This window comes from Crinia signifera, unplaced genomic scaffold (assembly GCF_055691185.1).
Source record: "Crinia signifera unplaced genomic scaffold, ASM5569118v1 HAP2_SCAFFOLD_516, whole genome shotgun sequence".
NCBI classification, from domain to species: Eukaryota; Metazoa; Chordata; class Amphibia; order Anura; family Myobatrachidae; genus Crinia; species Crinia signifera.
In genome coordinates this window covers 31,197-46,055 of record NW_028142409.1, presented here as the reverse complement: position 1 = coordinate 46,055, position 14,859 = coordinate 31,197, and the positions used below count along the sequence as shown (strand labels likewise).

The window sequence follows — 14,859 nt, the reverse complement described above, 5'->3', positions numbered from 1 at the left end:
GGAGTTTGCTAAAACGTGTAACGGGCATTACTGTGTATGGTCTAAAGTGTGATACCACACCCCTTTTTGTGATGCTATGCCTCCTTCCCATGAGGCCACGCCCCCTTTTTGTCACACGGCTACGCCGTGCAAAGGTCCCCCTACTGTTATGTCTAGATCTGGGACCACCCATTACCATAATTCTAGATTCGCCTATGGTAATATGATAAAGTAGAAGTCTTATGTGGCACCATTCATACAAATGTCGCATGCAGTATCTTCAGTTTCTTTAGGGTCATCCACAAGAGGAATACAGAGGAACTATAAATATTCCTGCACCCCTGTGCTGTTGATGGCAATCACCGACTCCTTAAGGGTTATTCAGACTTGATCGTACAGCACATTTTTTAGAAAATGGGCTGGGGCAGATGTAACATGTGCAGAGAGTTGGATTTGGGAGAGTTATTTTGTTTCTGTGCAGGGAAAATACTGACTGCATTATTATTACACTGCAATTAAGATTTCAGTCCGAACATACTCCCCCCAAATCTAACTCTCTCTGCACATGTTACATCTGCCCCACCTGCAGTACACATGGTTTTGACCAGGGCCAGTTTAAGGGGCCTAATATGAGACCTGAAGAAGGTGAGGTCAATGTCATGGGGGCATGTAGACCCGTACACTATAAGACCCAGTGTCTCCCTAAATACATAAAAGTACAACAATTGTGGAAATGTGGACCATGTGGCCAGCTGGTGTCTGTCTGGTGATTATCAGTCTGACGTGGTGATGGGCCTATTTTTATATGGAGGCCTGGAGCTGCAGCTCCATCTACCCCACTGTTAATCAGATCCTGGTTTTGTCCATTTGCTAAAATATGTGCTTTGCGATCCAGTCTGAATAACCCCCATTGATTTATATTTTATAACCCATGGAACGAGAACAGATTGTAAAATTTGCATATCACAGAAAAAGGCATATATTAAACTGATGACTGATGTTTTAAACTAGTTGTCAACTACACATTTAACCCTCTGAGGTCCAACGTCTAGTCAGGCTCAACAGCCCTAGCGCTAGTAGCAGATCTAATGACGAGCCACTTTATGTAGACCATTTTTGAATTGAAAAAAAATGACAATGAATTAAAACATTGAAATTAAACTGTTTGAATTGCAAAAAATATTTGAACGGCAAAGGTTTAAAGACCTATTTTACATTCTTAAAAGTATCACTACGAAGAAAGAAAACACAAGCCAAGTCCCAATACTTACATAGTGATTTATAAAACAACACAACCATTGCACGTACTGTAACATAACAAAACACAGCCGAATTGCAAATTCACAAGTACCCTTAATGGGTGTGGGTCATTGGGTCGAACAAATTTCGGTCGACAGTCATTGGGTCGACCACTGACAGGGCTTATGTCGACACCTGAAAAGGTCAACATGTCCGAGGTCAACAGGGTTGAAAGGTCGCCACAAGCATTGGGTCGACAATGGGAGGGTCTACAGTCGAAAGGCCAACATGAGTTTTTTGCTCAGAATGTCAACACAGTCAACTTGTACCCCGTCAAAGTATACCACCTCCCCTTGCATAGTACACTGCGTTCACAATACATCGGGCACGGTGCCTCGCTGCACCCGGCACAATATTTTAATCTGACACCACGCCGTAGTGGATGGTAGGACACGAATTACCACCTGTCAGCAAATGTCGGCTTTTGACTGTCAACATTCCCATTTTCAACCTAATGCTTCTGTTGACCTTCCAACCCTTACGATCTTAGCCATGTCGAACTAGTTCAGGTGTCGACCTAAGTCCTATCGCCCAATGCATGTCGATCTACAGATGTAGCCCCTGTCATCCACTTCAGGGAGATTAGGGGGGGGGGGTCGGGCGGCGAGGGGGCCCGGCGGCAGGAGAGGTGGCGGTGAGTTTCGCCAGCCCCTGCAAAGATGAAGCGAGCTAGTAAATGGGTTCGACCCAGTAACCTATCCCTCCTTAATGAACACACAAAGGAGGATGGGGATGCAGTTTAAATCCCGGTGGTCGGGATTCCGGCGTTCAGAATCCCGACGCCGGAATCCCGACCGCCGAAATCCCGACCGAGGGAGAATAAATTAGCGTGCCGAGCGTAGCAAGGCACCGCGCCCGCAAGGGGGGGGGGCGATCCACGTCCCCCCCTTGTCGGGATTTCGGCGGTCGGGATTCCGGCGTCGGGATTTTGAACGCCGGGATCCCGACCGCCGGGATTTCATACTGAAACAGGAGGATGCCATTGTGTGGCCATGAAGCAATAAACATGAAAAAAAACTGTCTATCATTTCTTTAGCAAGTACTAATCATTGAGGTATGAGGCACAGTGTACCTCGCCACAGTGATGTCATTGTTACTAATCATTTGAAAGGCTGCCGAGTGGTTGTGCGTAGGTGAACAGTGCACTTTCACAAACACACAACAATCTAACATTTGATAAGAAAATGTTCAAATAAATCAATGGTTTTCTAAGGATTCTAAAACATTGATGTTGGAATCTAATTTCTCCATGAACATACATATACGTATAGAATTGCAGCATTAGTAGTAATGTGACGCTTCATTGGTTTTACAATCGATCTAGATCGGTAATCGGGAGTTAGGTTACCTATAGTCATTGTTTTCAGTTTTGTTATTTGTTTGCTCTGGAACCCAGCAGTAGTTATCAGTTGCACTGGGAGGCTTCTCAGACTCTTCTTCCTTTGTATTCCTCTTTCTGTAGCACAGGATCCCTCCAGAAACAGCCAGGACTAACACCACCCCCACACAGGCGCATATTATACTCACTAATATTACTGGACTTAGACCATCTGCATTGTCATGCTTTACATGATCCATAGAGCTATTGCCTTCTTCTTCAGGAGACATCGAAGAGGAGGTCACAGTCTTTGTTTTGTCCTCTTCATGAATCGGCACATCCATAATAGAATATGGAGTGGGTTGGTAGGTTCTGTCTCTTTGGATGCTACTTGTAGTCTTATCGTCTTTTATTTCCATACCCTTATTTATATGGCCACTGGTAAATGTGTTGGGGTTCTGCAAGTCCGGGACACAGGAGATGTGGTCAGAAGATAGAACAAATCCCTTTGGGCAGGAACATACATAGCTCCCAGGAGTGTTGTGGCAGGACTCTGCACAGGGTGAGTCAGTGCATTCATCAACGTCCTGGCAAGAGGTCTCATCACTGTCAATGATATAGCCATTATTGCAGGAACAAATGTAAGACCCATGGTTATTGAGGCAACCCTGGGAGCATGGTGAATGGATGCATTCATCTATGTCAATGCATTGCGAGTCTTTCTGTTCAAAGCCTGAGTTACACTTGCAGAGGAAACTCCCCACAGTATTGATGCATGTCTGGTTGCACGGCCGTTCCACACACTCATCAACATCCATGCAGTTTACCTTGTTTTCGGCTAGCGCAAATCCAGGAGAACATGTGCATTCAAAGCCGTGCTGGTGGTTTATGCAGTTCTGCTCGCACGGTCTCTGCTGGCAATGGTCAGGGTAGACACAAGACACAGAGTCCGAGGCTAGCACATAGCCATCTCTGCATTTGCAGGACAGGGACCTGTTTTGTGGATACTCAACACATTCATGCTCACATCCTCCGTTATTGTACTTACAGCCCAGTTCCTCAGATGCACAAAAGGGTCCAACAGATCTCCTGTCAGATCGAGGATTGCTCCATTGGTACACATTAGTCTCGTCCTCTTTCTTGCAAAGTAACATAGGTCCTTCTTGTTCTGCTTTGTGGCCACAAGACACAATTGCGGTGGAGCCATAGGGCACTAAAGGCAAAGAGGAACTTTTGAAATCAAAAGGGGTCTCATATTCAACAATTCCTGGGCCGGCGAGCACCACCCTTTGGCACATGCCCTCGAAGTTGAACTTGCAGATGTAGCCATCAGCTGGGATTGAGCATAGTCCATCAGTCCATTTATGATTATCAGTAGAGTTTATCTTCAGGATCATACTCACACATATATTCTTGAGACAAGTCCCTTTTGGTTCACCCAGCCAGTTGGAGAAATGACTTTCTTCTGCATCGTGAGTACCACTGGTCCATGAAAACCCCTTTAGAATTTTATCTGGAATCATACATGTAGACTTCAACTGGAGTCCAATCCAAAGCTTTAAAGTACGACTTAATAATGAGTGGTTTGTGAGCTTCCAAAGCAAATTGTAGACATATCCGGCTTCTTCTTCACTTTTTATAGTCACCAGATTCCCTCCTCTGGTAACACAATTGTCATGTGCTCTACTAAATTTCTCTTTACGCAAATGGACACTATAACAGGCCTCTTTTGAACACAGTGCTTCACTTTCCTGTCCAAGTACTCCATTGGATAAAGGTAGAGAGAAGGCCAAAAAAACAAGTCCTAATACCGATACAACCATTCTTCTCCGCTCTCCTCTTGTTCCTTGGTTGCTGATGACCTTCACGTTCAAGACAGAATTGTAAAGCTTCATGCTATGCTGAATGCATTTAAGAAGTGGCTTTAAAGAAGGTATGTCATTGGTAAAATATCCTTCCTTGCTGCAGGAGACGGTCTGCGTGCATCCTGTTCTATTCTTCGTCAACAAGCAAAACTTCCTGAACACTGCCGGACTGCGATTGTTTTCTTTGCTAATCAGGGCTGTTGTGAAGCAATGTTGTCTTCAGTCGGTTTGGATATATAAGTTTGAAGACCGGGTAGTTCCTGAACTTCCTTTCTTCAGTTATTCTTTGCCGATTAACGCTTCAGCCACTCAAGAGTAAAATACATTTTTGTTGTGTAGCGTTGCGATAAGTGAATGTTTTGAGATGTACTGTACATTGGCATTTTGTGAGAATCTGGCAAATACAAGCAGTATAAATAGTAAAATAACAAAATCTATTTTTGTGTTGGATAAAGATAAAAAAAAAAAAAAACATGGAGCAGTTATACAAGCAATACCATACATAGTTTGCTTGCACATAGAACCTCACCAAGAGAAATTGAAGAACAGAACTTTATTGCACCTTTCACTCATATTCCCTGAATAGACAACAATCTTTTAGCATAGCTGGGTCATGAGAACATAAACTCCCTTCATCATTTACCCATGACGGTGACATGAGACGAACTAGCAAAGTTACAAAATCAGAACGGGTCTATTTATGGAGCAGTGAAGTTGCCCATGGCAACCAGTCAAGCTGATACTGTATGTATAATTTTATACAATGCACTTGAAAGATGTAACCTGAAAGCTGATTGGTTGTCATGGGCTACTTCTACACTGGCCCACATCTCCGCTCTTTCCACTGCTCCATGGGCCTTATTCTGATCGGTGCGGGCGGATCCGAATATGCGGCCAGGACCGTGCGTGCGAAACCCCGCCTTCCATACGGATCGCCAACTCCGTCCGTACGCGGTAAGAAGCTGTCCGAACGGACCGCACGTGTATTTTTCATGGAATACGCCTCCTCCATCTCTTGGAACCTCCCCCATCATTCGATGGTCGCAGACCATCGAATGCAGGACCGAGTGGTCCACCAGCTCCCGCAACCTCAGACCACACGGACATTTCTCCGTGCAAAAGCAGGGATCTGGGCGGGCAGCTGACATCCGGCGATGTCATATGTCCGCCCCCTACACGTGCGTCACGGCCGCATTACCATACGTACGCCCAGCGTTTGCATGGGAACGCCCATGAAACGCGGGGCGTACGCATATGGTAATGAGCCCAAATAGCCCTTCACGCCCCTCTCCACCCCCTGTTCGGAGTGTTCACATTTCATGCGGGATTTAGCCGTACGCCCCGCTCGCACATGCGCAGAGACGCCTCTGCACATGCGCAGACACAAAACATCGGCGGCACGAACGCACGCGGATATTACCGCACCAACCAGAATAAGGGCCCATGAGTCAGCGTTTCCCTTAATAATGTCCCTTCTACATGGGCTCATGACTTCATGTTGTTAACCTAGATTTGCTTAATGCCAGAATATTCTGCCATGTTAGTAACTTGCCGTTGTGGTGGATAAAATCTTATTTCCCTAGTAAAGCCACACAAGCCATTGGGCTAATTAGCCAGCAGCCAGGTAATCTTCCGGTGTGTGATTGGACTGCAGAAACTGCAGCACATGAAGAAAACCCTCTCAAGCACAGGGAAACAAAGGGCCTGATTCAGAGCCTGATAGCTGGTCTGCGAATCTACGTAGCCGTGCACGCAGGGGAAAAACCATTTGTAATCAATCACCATCTAACGGTTTTCCCTCTGCTGGCAGCGCCCAGTCAGTCCTGACTAACTCGGCACTGTATATGTACTGACATGATTATGTTTTTGCATGTACTGAGAACAGCTGCAGGCTGAGTACAATAGCTAGAATGTAAGAATAGGAGGAACTGGCACTTCCTGTACGCTAGAAAAGACATCCCTGCACAACTGAGCAGCAGGATCACTGAGATGGATGTTTTGTAAAGGAAGCACCATAAGTCTGACTGAAGTAAGAGACAAAAGTAAAGGACTTGTTTTTCTCTGAATCCCAGCACTATGGAGCCTAAACACGGGGTGATTTCAGGGCATTTTCTAAGCGATCTGACTTAATTTAACTACAAAATGTCCCTACATCGCTCTGTGAATAGGAGCAGTGGCGGCTCCTGGCCTTTAGAATTAAGGGGGCTGCAATTGTCTGACACAGTTGACATAGACACTAAAAAAGTGCTTTAGGCACAGTGCCTCGCTGCGCTCGCCATTCTTCCGGCGCGGTGCCTCGTTATGCTCTGCAAACTATTTTATTCTTACACCATGCCCTAGTGGATGGTAGGGCATGAAATACCGCCTGTCGGCACATGTCAGCTAAATAAAAAGGGAAAACCCCATGTCGACCTTTTGACTGGCAACCTTCCCCATATTGACCTAATGCTTGTGTCGACCTGATGACCCTGTCGACCTAACCCATGTCGAAATTCAGTCATATCAACCTTCAGTTATGCCGACCATCAGTCATGTCGACCTTCAGTGGTCGACCTAATGCTTTTCGACCTTATGACAGTATCCCCCTAAACAAATGATAATCTTCCCTCTGTTGTAAAGTTGGGGATTCATTGCAACATTGATTGTGATTGCTCTGTACCAGGGTTTTTGTGCATATACTGTAAACAAATGATGTACCCATAGGCACACAAACCCAGGTACAGAGCAAAATACATACTTTGAATAACTTTAATATTAATTAAAGTACAGAAAATTATACTCCTAATAAAGATCTACACACAAATAAATAGTTTAAATAAATATTATTCACAGTGGCTCAATTATTATTAAAATTAAAAAAACTTCCATGCACCTCACTGAAGTCTGGGCATGCTCACTGCAGAGGATTTGCTTCTGGGCTGCAAAGGCAGCAGCCCATGGAAGCACTGTAGCTCTGGAGATTTGCACAGAATGGCTTCCTGCTGGAAGCTATTGCGGTCATCGCTCCATGTACTGGCAGCCCAAGAGGGGGAGGAGTTTTCAGTCTTGTGTATGATGAGCAGTAGCAGCTTCGCGCGCATTCCAGAGCTCTGGTATTGGCTGTCTGTCTCCTCAGGGGGGAGGGGGAAACAACAGAGCTCTGATGCTGGTTGTCTGTGTTTTACACTGTGACTGGAGGGGCTGCAGTCCTGCAGCCCAATAGTAGGATCGGCCACTGCACAGGATCCATAGAAATAGTGATGTGCAGCCCCGCGCATCGCTATTGCCTGGTGATTAAGATAAATCTAGTTAGATCGCCGGTGGTGTTATGCTCATAACGGGGGACTGATTCTAATTTCGGACCATTAACAATATCGGCGGTACTGCCAGACGAATGATCCAGCACAAACACACTGAAAGATATCATTAATATCATTCAGTGACATCACTCATCCCCCAGCTGAAGATGCAGTCGATGATATAGGCAGATTTGATCGCATGTTCAGACAACAGGTCAATAGCAACTCACGGGAACGTACTTTGTTAACGATATATTTAGTACACATTAGACTAGACGATATGCACAATAATATCATTAACGATATCGTTATCGTGCATATCGCTTAAAAAAAGCGCATAGTGTGTACCCAGCTTAAAATGTGTGGGCTACATACGGAAGCCTCCAATATTTACCCTGCACAGAAAAAATACAAATGTATTTGTTTCGTTTGAATTGCATCATGTTTTGTTTCAATAACAGTTTCTTGCTTTTTTGCTTAACTTTAAAATCCGAATAATGACCAACGTTAAAGATAATAGTCGCACATTATCGTATAAAAAAAAATCTGATTAAAAAATCGAACGCTTTATATTTCTGGGAGTGTGTCACAGCAAGTAAGTAAAAAGCAATAATCAGCAGCTTGGGTTAAATAACAGTTGTTACAGCTCTAAAGATTAAAAAGCACAATAATAATAGAGTAATACTCAACAGTTAGGAATTGCTACAGTGATAATTAACGGTAACAATAATATCAATAGTGTAGAAGAAAAGTCTCAGTTCTCAAGGATATAATTATCAGCCTGTAGACATCAATGTTATGGGAATGTATAAGTCGGCTCATTCTAGTGTGAGTCTGTGTTCTGCAGATAGTACCGTGGATATAAATACACACCGAGGGCCATAGGCGAATCTAGAATTATGGTAATGGGTGGTCCCAGATCTAGACATAATAGCAGGGGGACCTTTGCACGGCGTAGCCGTGCCGCAAAAAGGGGGCGTGGCCTCATGGGAAGGAGGCGTGGCATCACAAAAAGGGGTGTGGCATTACACTTTAGACCAGGCATGTCCAACTTTGGCCCTCCAGATGTTTTGAAACTACACATCCCAGCATGCTTTGCAATAGTTTTAGCATTCTCTAATAGCAAAACTGTGGCAAAGCATGCTGGGATGTGTAGTTTCACAACATCTGGAGGGCCAACGTTGGACATGCCTGATTTAGACCATACACAGTAATGCCCATTACACATTTTAGCAAACTCCGTAATACCCATTACACATAAAGCCACACGCCGTAATGCCAATTACACATAGGGCCACACACCATAATGCCCATTACACATTGTGCCACACATCATGATGCCCATTACATACTATATAACAAACCGTAATGCCCATTACATATTTGCCACATAAGTGCTGCTTACCTACGTGCTCATTGCTAGGGGGTTCTTGCTTGATGGCACCATAGTACCCATTACACATGATGCCGCACACCATAGTACCCATTACACATGATGCCGCACACCATAGTACCCATTACACATGATGCCGCGCACCATAGTACCCATTACACATGATGCTGCACACATAATGTCCCTTACACATGATGCTGCACACCGTAATGCCCCTTACACATGGGCCCTTATTCTGATCGGTGCGGATATTCCCGCATTCTTACGGAGCGGTCCGCACGCCACGGTGTTCTGCCGCGTGCGGCCATCGTCCGTAGAAACGCCCACGTGTCCTCCGCATTCGGACGGACTCACTCTTTAAGAACAGGGCGTGTTTACGGACGACATACAAACCATGCGTGTGCGGGAGAAACACTCCGATTCTGCACGGTATTACAGAGTATTACAGAGTATGCTCGGGAATACCGCATCCGAACGGGAGCCAAGCGGTGCTACCGCCCGTAAGCGGTGTATTTACGCCAAACAACCCACTATTATGTCAATTCTGCAATACATCACATGACCCACTTATTCAATTACCTATCCTCATAAAAAAATGCTTATTTGGAATTGGAATCAATTAGATTCCAATATATCCTTACAAGCATGCCTAACACATGCATTGCACACATTAACCCTTACAGCAATTGAAGTGCAATGGTTTGTATTAGACCCTGTGTAAAATATTATAAACAATCTACACATATACTGTTTAATGTGCAAAGAAAACCAACAACTTTGAACTTGCATAAATTATTTATTACCAGGAACAATTAACAATTAAATATAAAAAAACCAAAGAAAAAATTATAGAAGTAAATCGCGCAGGTCCTGCAGATCGGCTAATAATAGCCGTAAATGGTGTTCCGCACGCAGGAGGGCCCCACGAACCCCCTCATCTGCCGGTGTTGTGGCATCTGTGGGCATGTCAAAGGGGCAAAAATTAGTCATGATATTCATGCATACATTTCACATACTGCTACATACATTGCAGAAATGCTAGGTGACATGTGTGTGTATATATATATATATATATATATATATATATATATATGTAGAGAGATAGAGACACACATAGATAAATAGATATGACACATACATATATACATACATGCAAACTTATTTACTACATACTGTGTTTTTTTCCCTCTACCCTTTACTCTGCAGAAGACATAACAGTCATAGTGTTTCTTCTCAGTCACAACCCACCCATGACTAACCAATGACAAGCATGTCATGGCCTCCGTCAATAAGAACTTGTCACAATCTCCTCAGTCTAAGTTCAGTGATGGTTCGTGGCATGGGAGTTATGCAAATGTCAGGAATGCACAGTACACATCCTCAAAATCATAATTCAGTCTAAACCAACCTACAATTCTGTGAGGCCAAAAAAACAATCTGAACTACAGGGGGTGTTTAGGTAGAGGAGGCTCCTGGGACACTGGCAACTTGTGACTCCATTCCAAGGTAGGCCGGGCCATACTCCATTTATAGCATACATCCTATAGTTTATAAATAACATTCACCAAAAATATAGATTCCACTCTTTGATGGGTCATAATCAACGCTTGCAGCAGGTGAATTTAATCCACAAATGATCCACTCATCCCTTTACTCCAGGATCCTGTTTAACTGCAACGGTTATGTGGCAGTCAAAATGGAGCTCCAAGCCATCCCACAAACCTGTGTAATTCAGAGGTGTCCTGGATGAAAGGGATGCCTTGGACACCCCATCTAACCCGTACCTGTATCTGTAGCTACCCACTTTGGGGTCTGTATTAATAGTATTGTACCAAAATTTTTAATCACCAGTGCTACATAACAAATACCAGTCCAACTACTTCATGAATGATGCATTATGTAAACATACCGATCTGATGGGACTCCGGGGCCTCACACGCCTCCTCCCCCTCGGATTCGGACACCTCTGGGGCAACCGTGGCCTCCTCAGCCACCTCCTCCGCCAGCTCCTCCGCCACCATCACCTCCTCCACCTCCTCCGCCACAACCACCTCCTCCACCACCACCACCTCCTCCACCACCTCCTCCACCACCACCACCTCCTCCACCTCCTCCTCCGCCACCAACACCTCCTCCACCTCCTCCTCTGCCACCAACTCCTCTTCCACCTCCTCCACCACCACCTCCTCAGGCACCTCCTCCTCCTCCACCACCTCCTCCACCATCTCCTCCACCTCCTCCACCATCTCCTCCACCATCTCCTCCACCTCCTCCACTTGCTCCTCCACCATTTCCTCCTCCTCCTCCACTTGCTCCTCCTCCACCCTCGCCGCCACCTCCTCATCACGCTCTTGCGCCTGCTCCTCCGCCAGGGCTGCCTCGGCCTGCTCCCGTGCCTGTTGTGCTTGGGCTCGTGCTGTGTGGTAGAAAACAAAATCATGGTCAATGTCGGGTCATTGGGGCACATGTAGTAATCCATAACAAGACATACATGGAAGGGTGATAATGTTGGCAAACGATGCTTGAAAGTAGCTCCTTACTGTTAATGGACTCCAAAATGTGACATTTAAGTTATTATGTGATTGTTAGTAATTTGTTCAATCATTACAACCCTGGCATTTATCAATGTTGAACACATATTAGATCTGGCACATTGTATGCATCTGAATCATGAATGCTATGTCATTACATATAAAAGCCACATGACTGCATGTTAACCAGGAAGAAGCACACATAACAGTCTATGGACTTTTAAACCCATGGACACCCACTTATCATGAGACACATTTTATTGTTTATAGATGGTATGATGTAAGTGCGAAATTTCATAGCTAAAATACTCACAATCAGCTATCTCGCCCCTAATTTGCTGGAGAAGCTTGGGCTGGCGCCTGCGGAGGTCCGACCACCGCCTCTCGAGCTGGCCGATGCTCCTCCGCACCCGGGTGCGGGCGTAAATCCGGCGCCCTGCCGCAGCATAGGCCCGCCGCTTCTGCCCATTTGTGATAAAGGGCCCCGCACGGCCCAGCCTTGTCTCCATGACGGAGACCAGAGCCCTCAGCTCCGCAGGCGAAAATGGCTCTGCCCTGCGTGTCTCCGCCATGTTAACAATGGCATCAATCAACCAATCAGGTGGTGTCATTGGTTTATCACAGTTATTTGTGTTAATAACTTTATTGTTCATCTTTACATGAACAGCGTCTCTGCGCCAACACAAATGGTGACAATTTCGCATGCCTTAAAAACAGTAGTGCTGATGTATGGGAATGAGCAAATCTGATATATATAAAACACAGTGTGTATGCACTTAGCAAATCCAATAAGGCCTCGCTCCGCCAAGCAACGCGTGCTATAGCTTAGCAACGCATAGCTGTACTTAGCATTACTTACTCTATGCATCTATGTGTATGCGTACATTTATGTTTAAAAGACACATACACATACTTGCAGGTATCCTGAGTCCAGCATTATACACCAGCGCTGCCTGCCTGGCTGCCTGGCTGCCTGCCTGCCTGCTCCTTGAAATGTTTAAACATGTTAATAAATTGAAATATCATATATATATATATATATATCTGCAAATAAATCATACATCAACACAGGAAAAAATCACCAACACATTAGAGAATAAATCAAAGTACTCACCAGTCATCAGGGATAGTATCAACTACAATAATCAAGATATAACAAACACATAAGATCCCTTGTACAAGGTATAATAATGAGCACCTATATTGTACTTCCCCCAAAACTAAGCACATATGATAAATATCTACTATTTCTTTGCCATTAGGAGGGCAGGCTGGCTAATTGTCGTTTTGTAACACTGACAACTACCACACTGTACTTATTTGAAGGGGTGATTTTTACAACAATTGGTGTGTTCTGGTCCACTAGATAAAATGTACCTGAAGTATCTTTGCGCCACAGAGTCCCGCAGCTGGTATCCCCTCCGGCATTCAGGGGCGCGGGATGGGCGCATGGGCGGATCTTGCGGCTCAGATGGTACCTCCCACTCATCAAAGGGTATCTCACGCCGCACAGCAATGTTGTGGAAAAATATACACAGGCCCACGATCCTCGACACCATTTGAGGCGCATACTGTAAGTCACCACCAGTGCGGTGGAGCACTCTAAATCGACCCTTTAAAAGGCCAATTGAGCGCTCCACCACTTGCCTGGTGGCAACATGCGCCCGATTGAATGCCTCCTGTGGGCCCGGTGCTGGGTAGCTGTACGGCGTAAGTAGCCAGGGCGTACATGGGTAACCGGAGTCACCCAGAACCCACGCATCACGGCCTTCCAGCTCTTGTAGTCTTTGCCATATCCCGGTTTGTCGGATGACATGAGAGTCATGGGCACTTCCGGGAAACTTCGAGTTGAAGGCGAGAATCTCCATGGATGGGCCACATACCACCATCACGTTCAGTTAGTGGAACAATTTGCGGTTCCTATATATCTTCTCACTTCGAGATGGAGGCACAAATGGTACATGGGTGCCATCCACAGCCCCTATCACATTAGGGAAGCCAGCAATTTGATGGAAGGCCTGCTGGCTTCTGCGCAGGGTCTCGGTGGCAAATGTCATGGCCATGAAGTGCCCCTTGCGCCTGAACATGGCCGACGTCACACGCCTCAGGATTCGGCAGAAGGCCGGCTGAGATATTCCAGCAAGTACTGCCACTACTTGTTGGAATGATCCTGAGGCGCAGAAATGCAACACCGCCAGCAGCTGTGTGTGAGGCGGAATTGCTGTCGTGATCCCGTGTAGAGGTTCCAGATCACTCTCAATTAACGAGAGCAGATCCAGAATTACATGTGGCGGTAACCGGTACCTAGTAAGTACCTCATCATCGGGCATAGCAAACAGAGTCACCCGTGTGCGATAGATTCTAGCACGTCCTGGCCTCCTTGGGCGACGAGTGGGGAGAGCCGCAAGTGCCCTTAGCCTCCTTTCCATGTCCCGCATCATTGCTTCAGCAACCTATAAAGAAATGAACATAAATACTGATGCACCTATGCACATAATGGCCATATCCCACTACAAATAGATTTGTAGGCTTCAATACGTACAATAGATGGCCGCCCCGTAAAATCCCGAAGATCCATTTGACTCTATAATGATGTAACAATAATATGAACTCAATACACACCGTCCTAAACACACAGATGCTTACAACATCGAACTACTAAACACTACTTGAGTATCAAAGGTGTCTGCATTTGTTGCCGACATCATGTACTATGAGACATTCCAGCTATTGCTGGGACATGTTGTCCTGCAATAGATGAACACACACAGGTTTAAGACCTGTGAGTGAAATAGTGAACATGTGACATGTTGCAATAATGCTACAAAGACTTTGCTGGCCCAACAATCTGTAGTCAGTGAGGCAATGGTGCATACATTCATACACTTACATTGTTAATGGATAACATATCTACAAGGACCATGGAAGAGCTTACCTTAGACCCTGACAAGTCCAGATCTGGAGACAAATGATTCAAGCAGCAACTCACTATTTATAGGCCTGTCACATGTGTGGTCTAGAACAGTAGTGATGAGTATTGCATGACTTGTGGGCTGGATTTTCTAAGGGATTGGGCTACTTTTAGCTTGCAATCAAACGCCACAATACCACAGTAGTCATGAACCAAATGTCATGTCATGCTAGCAAATAGCATGTGTATTGTGCGATAGTCACAGGTGTATCAGAAGATTCTATG

At 45.3% G+C, this 14,859-nt stretch overlaps 1 protein-coding gene across 1 annotated transcript; it reads right to left on the bottom strand.

Moving 5' to 3' along the window:
- Nucleotides 1-1,237: 1,237 nt before the first annotated feature.
- Nucleotides 1,238-4,819, bottom strand: LOC146055640 (uncharacterized). Its single transcript, XM_083168303.1, has one exon. The coding sequence runs from the start codon at nt 4,489-4,491 to the stop codon at nt 2,623-2,625; it is 1,869 nt and encodes a 622-aa protein (XP_083024429.1). The 5' UTR covers nt 4,492-4,819; the 3' UTR covers nt 1,238-2,622.
- Nucleotides 4,820-14,859: the final 10,040 nt, after the last annotated feature.

What these genes read in the sequence shown, in the direction of transcription:
- LOC146055640 (XM_083168303.1), bottom strand. Translation starts at nt 4,491, where the DNA reads ATGAAGCTTTACAATTCTGTCTTGAACGTGAAGGTCATCAGCAACCAA.